The following is a 9689-nucleotide window of genomic DNA, read 5'->3' as shown; positions in this document are numbered from 1 at the left end:
CTTAATTGTTTCCATACCACGCTGCACAACCCTCTCCCTTCATCTTGACTTTCGTAACTGCTGGTATCATACATACTTCAGGCATTTAAAGGTAACACCAATTTTCTCAAGACATAGTCAAGATGTAGCTACAAAACACTGTCCACTGCTCTCAATAAAGATTTTTGAATTTTTCTACCCCTAGAGTAAAGCCAATTCATTGAAAAATGTTTAACTTTCCACAGTCTAACAACACATTTTGATAAAGTACTACCGAGGAGACTACATCTTTTACGAGTTTTCCATCTCCTATAAGCCTTAATATCAGTGACACTCAGTTCCCTCTAGACAAGGGATGCTAGTAAACCCTAGAGTAGTGGAGAAACTGGAGATTTCAGGTAAATCATCAAAAACCCATAAGTAAATCATCTCTTCATGCTTTGGATATAGAAATCTGATCATAAAAGATAAAAATCCATCCCAGAATTCCATATGCTCCAAGGAAATGCAATCTTTCCTTATTCCTCTTGGTGAGACTTCCCAATTTCCTTATCTACTAAGCAATTTACACCCAGAATATTATCCTCTTCACATTCCAATCTTTAAGGTCCACTACTAGCCCCAACTGTAAATTAAGTGAAATGGTTAAGTGTGTATAAAAGCAATCAATTAATTCCCTGCTTCAGGATCAGTAATCCCCACCTAGTCAAGTGGACTGACTGGCACATTATTTTTGTAGAACAGGTCACAGGTCAATAGCAGGATGCAGTTTCAAAGACATAAAGCAATCTCACCAACATGTACCACTGACTAGTGCTGGGCTACTAATGCATGGCCCAGCCCACCTCCCTTTCCCCAGTTCGGAGGAGAGGCCGGGCCTCTGCTCCTGTGCAGCACAAGCCCCGAAGCACAACTGAAAGACATACACGATACAGTTAGAGTCAATGCTGCCTCCGGCTACTGACAAGCAAGGGGGCACTGAGGGCGTCAGGAGAGTAATCCTTTTGATGCTATAGTTTAAAAAAAGACTCACTCAAGATGCAGAGCACCGGTCTCCAATAGAGCTTTCCTGTCTTGCCTAGGAGGATGTGGGCTAAGAACTGACAGGCGGGAAGGAGAGGCAAGGGTACAGGCTCACAACACAGACTTCTTATAAATTAGGAAATTAGAAACACGAAACTCGAATGTCCCTGTTAAAATTATCTGCTGTGTAAAAAAGAAATTACAGAAGTTCATGAAAAAAAGATTACTTTTGTTTTCTTTGGTCAGCATTTTAAGAACTCTTTTTTTTTTTTTTTAACCATTATGTTTGTCCTTTGTTATCTTTAGGACCAGGGATGGCTGGCTGCCTTTTAAAAACACTGGAATATGAACATGTTTTCATTTTATACCAAAAAGCTGAACGTGGGTTAATCAATTTTAGAATTTTGGAATATCTGAACACTCACCATCTTCAGAAGAACTCTTACATATCATAAGATTAAATTCACAAACACTTTCCATGAGCCAGGGCAGAGGTCATATATAAATCACTCAAGCAAGTCAGGCAATTATGCAGAGTCTGGTATGGTCTTGCAGTTTGACAATGGCCTTCCTGAGAGCAAAGATGCTTCTTGCAAACCAGGATGTGAAATAAGTTACAACCATCTGATATGCAAGAAAAATGCTAGCTATCCCTGCTCCTTGAACTAGGTTGTTTACAAAGTAAAACTCTGCCCCAAATCTCACTTTCCCCCAACAGTATCAGACCAAACCAACAGCTGGTTTATTTTCTCTCTAAATCCCCTAAGTTCTACTGTGTAGTCATTTAAATAACTAACATCTGTTATACTAACGAGTAACAACTTTAAGGTTTTATCATCAGCAAGGCAGAGCTTTGGGTAAAAGCTTCCAAGGTGGGTTGCAGAGATGATGCCTCACTTAGGAAAAACTACTCAGAGTTTAAAGAAAAGAACTGCAAAGCTGCAGTTAAGATTAAAAAAAAAAAGTCAACAAGGTCATAAGTGACATAGTCTGTCCATTTCCAGACATATTTAAATCTTAAAATTTTTAGGGAGGAAGGTTTTTGGGGCAATACCAAAAGCATAAAATTTATTATCAACATCCTCTAACACAGACGTATACACATCAGGATCATCGTCAACTATTTCTGTACCAATTTAACACCCATGAGAAAAAAAGGTATTTAAGTATATTGTACACCTAACTATTTCCTGAGACATTAAAACACGATACTTGATAACACCAAGGTCAAGGGTTTGGATCCCCTTACCATCCAGCCACCATAAAAAAAACAAAAACAAATGCATCACTTTATATTCATTTCAATGAAAAATGAAATATTAAAAAAATCTGGCTTTGAAGTGTAACATAATATGTAAAAAGGAACTATTAACAATGACTGATCTCATTTTAGATGAGCCAAGTTTACCAGGCAAATTTCTTAGCACAATTTTAAAGATTAAAAGTAACAAAATCTGTTAAGTGAATACAGAGACAGTTATGAAGAAACCAAAACTTAACAAAACTTAAAGGTGACCTTAAAATTCTAATGTTTCAAATCAATAGAGATTTCAATTTTTCCTGTTTTCTCAGAGAAATAAAGCCCACTCTAGTCTAGCCACTCATATCTCTGAATAGATGTGCAGAATTTAAAAATTTGGAACGATAGGCTGGTTGGCTCAGTTGGTTAGAACATGGTACTGATAACACGGAGGGTTTAGGGTGTGATCCCCGTACCTGCCAGCCACCAAAAAAAAAAAAAAAGAAATATTTAATAAAAAATTCCTTTCTTACCCGCAAACTATTTTAATTGGTTCCTGACAGATTGCTACCTCATAAATTAAAGAACTGTATTAATGAGTATGAAAAATGTGATTCTTGTATAAATGCCAGGCACTGAATGGAATGACAAGGTTTGCACCTACAAATGTCATTTCGAGATCACTTTAGGGATCCTGAATGACATGTAGTGGGTTTTTCTTTTAAGAAAATATAAAAGGAAAAAAAATGCAGATTAAGAAAAAGAATATTTTCAGGAGTTTCATTATAATGACTTACTTCAAAATAGCTGCAAATTCTAACACCAGAGCTGTCCACCTGTTCATCCTCTCGACTTTATCACTCAGCATATATATGCCAACAACACTTATTTTTCCTCCCTACTCTAACATTATTTTAGGACAGTACAAAAGCAAAAGGCAGTTAAAACTCAGCCAAATTGACATTATCAAGTGCCCAATCAGGAAAGGGATTTGACTGAATTCTTCCAAAGTCTTGGATAAGATGTTAGCATTAGTAGACGTGCTCTTGATTTTGAGGGCAGCTCAATTCAGCTTCTCTCTTTAAAATCTAAACCTGTCCCACATCAGTATGAATCAAGTGGCTGGCGCCTCACAAATCTCAGGTCAGCCAAAATTAATGCTTTATTTCAACCTTTACTTAACCACTGGACATCTTCTTGTTCCTTCCTTCCTACATAGGGTGACAGTTGAATGTAACCTGTTCTAGCTCCTCGCTACCTGGGTTTGAAACCTGACAGTCACTGTGTAACCTCGGTCAAATGACTTGACCGCTCTTAAATTTCTTCTGTAAAAAAGGAATAAACGATAGTACCTACCTCGCAAGGTTGTTGGGATAATTCAACGACATCTATATTTAAGTGCTCAAAGAATGCCTGACACACAGTGAGCACTTTAGAAGCTATTATAATTACAGTAGTAATTTCATGAACACAAAGCGCTTAACACAGAGCCTAGCACTCCGGAAAGATAACGATACTGTCATCGGCTGGCTTCATGTTCAGATGCACGTTCAGGAAAAGAGCGCGGAGACCTTTCCAAGATAAGGACAATTTAAAAGGATCGGGGGTGGGGGGGAGGCAGAAGGAGACAGGGTCTCACATCCCCTTGAGATATGAACGTTCGTCACCAAGTAACAACAAATGGGTTCCCCAAACCACAAAAAGCAAAAATAAAGCCAAGCAGGATAGGAAAAGAAAACAAAATCCGGTGGAACTCATCCCCCCTCAAACTGCTTCTCGAGAGATGAGTACCCGAAACTCGATCTCGCGGACAAAAGTACGGTGCACACCGTCCAGCAGGTTGGACTGGGGCCCCCAACCTTCTCTCCTCCAAAGACTGGTCGGGTTTGCCGGGGGCAAGTGGGTAGGGGCGGGAAACGTGGGGGTGGGGAGCGGAGTTTTCAAATTTCACGGCCAGGAAGAAAGCTGTATCCTCGTACAATGAATGAGCAGAGCTGGAAGGATCCGCGGGTGGCGCCAAATTCGGGACCCCGGGCCGGCCTCCTGCCCGCTGCAGCCCCCGGCCCGCTGGCCAACTCGCGCGTCTCAACCCCGCGGCGATGCAAGATCAACCGGCCTCCCAACTCCCCTCCCTCGAGCCCCCGGGGCAGCCCGTCGCCGCGGGCCCGCCTCCCACCCCCAAAGTCCTCCGACCGCCCCCCTCACCTTCCAGCAACCGTTGGATGATGCTGTCGATGTTGAGTTTATCTATATCCGCCATCGCCTTCCCACCGCCGACCTTCCAGCAGCGGCGCCGCCGCCGGCTCGCGCCCGGGATTCACGCCTCCTTTCCCACGCCACGAGCAGAGGCGGGCTGAGAAGTCCCACAGGCGCCCTGTCCCTGAGGGCAGATGGGCGTGACTCTGACTCCCCCACCCCCCCAACCGCCCCACTCCCTGCTTCCTCCTTCTCTCCCCACTGGAACCACGAGAAGAACAAAATGGCCGCCGACTCCTTAGCCAACCTCGGACGGCGCACGGATGCGCGCGGGGGAGTGCAGCGGCCCGGCCGGGACTTCTTTATGGACCAGAGGGCGCTCGGGAAGGGGCGGGGACATGCCGCGGAAGGGGGCGGGGTCAGAGCACGGGACTGGAGGGACGGTTGAGCGTAATTGCTTCCGAACGCGGGATTCTTCCGCCAAACGGGCCGAGCAAATAGGCCCCCTGGCCCGAGCGCGAGTTGCAAAGTTGCATGCGGTAGTTGGGGTGGTCGGAGGAGATCAGTGGTACGCTCCGAAGGTTGAGGCCTCCACCGGATCCTGTTCATTGGGACCAGATGTTTGAAGACCTGACCATGTGGAAACCCACTGAGGGATTTCCGGGGTCCTGGGATTCACCTCTTAAACTAAATCTGGGGTGGAGAGAGAGAATAATAAAAACGAATAGGTTGACTTGGATCCAGATATGCTGGGACTTGAAAAGAGAAAGGTTTATTGGGTGTCTAGAAAGAAAAAAACCCTCTCCCATGTAAGCCAAAATGTTAACAGTTATTCATTGTGAGCGGTGGGAATATGGGTATTTGTACTTGTATTTTTTGTGCACTTCTGTAACTTTAGATTTGGGGAAAAAAACGCATCCTCAAAAGGAGATTTCATCATCCCTATCTTTAGATTATCTTTCTTGAACTCGGGAAGTTATATAATCATTGGAACGGTTACCCTGATTTTAGCCCGAGCAAAGTTGAACGAGCGCGTGCAGCAGATAAAAGGATTTGCAGATTTCGTGCGTCGGGGCGGGGCCGGAAGAGAGCAGCGAACTTACAGAGGCGAGCCGTGCGGGCGGCTCGCGGGTTCTGCCGACATCCTGAGAAACTTTGATCCATTTCCCTCCGACTTCCCAGCCTCCCTAAGTGCATCCCTTTCCAGGGGGTCCCCAAACTGCCACCTCCGGGAGCTGCGCTTCACCTTTAGCTGGGTTTGAAAGTGTAGCCCACACTCAGCAAACACATCTGCGCTTTTTCCTGACGTTTTCATTGATCTCTTTCTTCCTGCAGCGCTTTACAATTTGCAAAACCCTTTCCCTCCCCCGCCACCTCCGGGAGCTGCGCTTCACCTTTAGCTGGGTTTGAAAGTGTAGCCCACACTCAGCAAACACATCTGCGCTTTTTCCTGACCTTTTCATTGATCTCTTTCTTCCTGCAGCGCTTTACAATTTGCAAAACCCTTTCCCTCCCCCGAGAACTTCATTTTGTTTCTCAAGGCACGCAGGATGTACGAATTCCATCCCCTTATGCCATCGAGGGCATCCACCCGGATGCGCCACCCGGGAGTCCATCTTCGGAAGCGATGTGCTCCCAGGGCCCGAGCGGCACGGCGCGGGGTCCGTGCACCCTGATGTGTGCCTCCTCAGGTGCGTCCCCTCGCTGCTGGCGCGGGGCCGTTGAGATTCAAGGCTCGGCCTCTTGCTCCACTTTCCCCAGTCACCAACTCACTCCCGTGCTACAGCTCTGTCTACCAGAAGTCACACGAGTACTGTTTCTCAGCACAAGGCACTGAGTCCAGTTGGTGACATTCGGAGTCAGTGCCCAGCACTGCTGTGAACATCTGGCTATCGAGGTCAGAATGGTTCTCGCTGGAGTCCAGGAGACCTTGGGATCCTCCAGGATAGGGCACATATAGCAATGGCATTTAGAGCAGAAATGTGAAAGACAGTGTGATTCATTCAGCAGACCAGTATTTATAGAGCATCTACTCTGTGCCAGGCATTGTTTTAGGTGGGGGAAACGGGTGCACAAGACAGAGAAGGTCTTTCTGTCATGGACAGTCATTTAGTAAGCCAGACAAACAATAAACAAAGATGCAAATAAAAATAAAAACTTCTGGTAAGTGGAGAAAAAACAAAAAACAAACAAAAAAACCAAATACCACATTCATTTTTTTAATAAGTGCCAAAAAATTATCTCATCGAATCTCCAAGACAATCCTAGGAATTATTTACTATTCCTATTACCCCATTTTACATATGACAGAGTGAGGCATGAAGAGGCTAGGTTGTTTGCTCACGGCCACACAGGCTAGTAAGTTATACAGCCAGGGCTGGAATTCAGGACAACCTGATACCACAGCCCTTGTTCATGTTCAATAAATCCCCATAGTGAATCCATAGCAGCTACCACAACTCAGGCACACACTGGGCACATAATCAATGTGAAACCCAATGGGATGATCTAAATGTAAGAGTGCCATACTTTTCCATACGCCAAATGGCAGGTGTGTTAACCTCTGTCAACATACGAGGGCTGGAGGAGGACTTCAGACTGAGCTGGGACATGGGAGAGCTTCTGTGCACAGCCATTCTCTGCTGGGCAACTCCCCTCCAGAGTCCAGTTTTGTTGGCACATGCCTAACTGAGTTAGCTGGCTCCACATCTGAGAGTGGCATAGCTCACAGGGGTGGGCCTGAACAGTTTTTGGGAACCAGCAAACAGCTCATGAAATAGAGAACTGATTTCCTATTGGCTTTTTTTCTGCCATTATCAACACTGGTGGCTTCCCTAAGGACCAGCAGATACAAGCATTCTGGCCTAATAGATGGAGTGTTCCTTCCCTTCTCTAGGCCTCAGTTTACCTATCTGTAAAATAAGAGAGTGGGTTAAAATGTACTTTTCAAACTGTCTTCCCTGGAACCACAGAGCTTTCTTAGGGGGCTGCTGAAGATGGTGGGGAGCTGAGGATGAGAAGAGAGGGGCTGTGGATAAAATATTTGAAAACCAATAGTATCTCTAAAGATACTTAGTCTTTGAGGGGATCTCAGTGCCTAAAGGGACTAGGCCAATGACATGAAAGAATTCAGCTATCGCGGTATGGACTATGGTGAACTGCAGAGCCCGTGTCCCATCTGAGGGGACGGCCTCTTCTCAGCTCCAGTCCACTGGGGGGCCTTGTGGGAAACTTGGGTGCAGTGTGACCAGATACTCTGAGTTTTCAGCACTTGGTCGTATATATTTTTATGTGAAATGTTTCGATTTAAAAAAGTTGGTCATGATTCAAGACAGCCAGAAAAGAGGGTCTTGAATGTTATAACTACAAAGAAAGGATACATGGTTAGGTGATAGATATACTAACTATTCTGATTAGATCATTATATAATATATACATGTATTGAAACAATAAACTACCTCATAAACATGTACAATGAAAAAATGAATTAAAAATTTAATAATAGGCTGAAAAAAATGTTGCTTATGAACTCAAGTTCTTTCAAAACACAGGTTGAGACAAAGCATATCTGTTAGTTACATTTGGCACTAAGCCAACAATTTTGGAACACTGTTCTAGAATGTTGGGGATAAACTCTTCCTCTTTACTCCCCCCAATTTAATGAGCATTAGGGTTATTGTTAAATTATTGAAAGGAGTGTTGGTGATGAGATTTGTCAGCAAATTCAGACCTCCCTGGATATGCCAGAGGTTTTGTACAAAGTAGGGAATCACAGGAAAATATATGCATGAAAGCTCTTTGACAAAGTCCACAGCTTTATTTCAACATCCTGTGGTATTACCAGCAGACCCTGGGATTCTCTTTGGCAAATGTTTTTGAGGCTTTACTCTGTGTTAGGCACTATATGAGAAACTGGGGACACAGTGGTGAATAAACCAGATATAGTCCCTGCCCTCATGGAGCCCCTAGTCTAGTGCAGGAGATGGGTAAAGAAAAACCAATCAAAGAGGATAATTTCAGAGAGTGGTGTGTTTTATGAGAGAATTACAAAGGGTTGTGTGACCATATAGGGAGGGACTCTGAGGATTTGACATTTGAGTCAAGATCTGAAGGATGAGAAAGAGTAAGTCATGGGAAGAACTCCATAGGGAAGAGCATTCCCAACAGAGGAAATAGCAAGTGCAAAGGCCCTGAGGCAGGAACAATCTTCCAGTATTGGAGAAATGGAAAAAGGCCAGAGTGGCTGGAGTGTAGTGTGAGGGGTGAGGGTATGGCAGAGGCCAGATCACTCAGGGCATTGCAGACTATGAGAAGACAATCAGATTTTATTCTAAGTCTAATGGGAAGTCACTGTAGGGTTTTAGGTAGAGGAATGACAGATTGATTTCATTCTTTTAAATAAACTTTTTATTTTGGAATAATTTTAGATTTGCCAAGAAGTAGCAAAGATGGTACAAAGAGTTCACATATACCTTACACTCAGTTTCCTCTTGATATTAACATCTTACACAAGAGTGGCATTGCTGTTTATTTTTCCTGACGCCTAAATCATAAAAAAAAAAATGGTGGATTATAAACTATCGCATAACATCATTACCCAGAAAGTATCTTCTCCTAAGTAAGAGCTGATTTCATTTTTAAAAGATCCCTCTTGATTCTGTGAGGAGAATGCACTATATGTGGGCAGGAATGGAAGTGTAAGACCAGGGCGGAGGCTGTTGAAAATGTGGCTTTACTGCTCTGAGCCTCAGTTTTCTTATCTGCAAAATGGGAACAGTATCACCTATCTCAGAAGGGTGTTGTGAGAATGTACCTTACAGTGTACTTAAAGATCAGGTAGGAATAATGATGACAAAAATGATGATAATAATAATCATAATAGCTGACATTTACTGAGCACTTACTATGCACCAGTCTCTGTGCTCATGACCTTTCATGCATGTTTGTATCTAATCTTCACACCATTTTAAGAGTTAAGCTTTAGAGAAGGGAAATCACTTGTAACCCATCCAAGGAGGGACAGAGTCAGGATTTGAACCCAGGGACTCTGGCTTTACATCTCTTACCTCCAAACAGAGGAGCTGTGTTCCTGGGGATAAGGAAGAGCCGATTCTTTTGGATGTTCCCAGGAGTCTTCTCAGAGTAGAGGGGCTTAGATGGGTTGTTCAAAATCCCTTGAACCAGCCTTGGCCCTCATGGAGCCTATGCTGTTGCTGGGTGTGTCTCTCTTTGAGAAGTCTCTAAATATGTT

At 43.9% G+C, this 9689-nt stretch overlaps 1 protein-coding gene across 2 annotated transcripts in view; it reads right to left on the bottom strand.

The window, feature by feature from the left end:
- Window positions 1-4588, bottom strand: part of PPP1CC (protein phosphatase 1, catalytic subunit, gamma isozyme) — a 36727-nt gene extending 32139 nt beyond the window's left edge. For both annotated transcript variants that reach the window (XM_008582444.1, XM_008582445.1), the window contains exon 1: window positions 4448-4588. In XM_008582444.1, the coding sequence (XP_008580666.1) occupies window positions 4448-4502 (55 nt within the window). In that variant the 5' untranslated portion in view covers window positions 4503-4588. The remainder of the gene's footprint in view (window positions 1-4447) is intronic.
- Window positions 4589-9689: the final 5101 nt, after the last annotated feature.

The sequence above is a fragment of the Galeopterus variegatus genome, unplaced genomic scaffold (assembly GCF_000696425.1).
Source record: "Galeopterus variegatus unplaced genomic scaffold, G_variegatus-3.0.2 Scaffold2616, whole genome shotgun sequence".
Lineage (NCBI taxonomy): Eukaryota > Metazoa > Chordata > Mammalia > Dermoptera > Cynocephalidae > Galeopterus > Galeopterus variegatus.
Note: the sequence above shows the minus strand (reverse complement) of the source record. Positions and strands in the feature narration are given on the sequence as shown.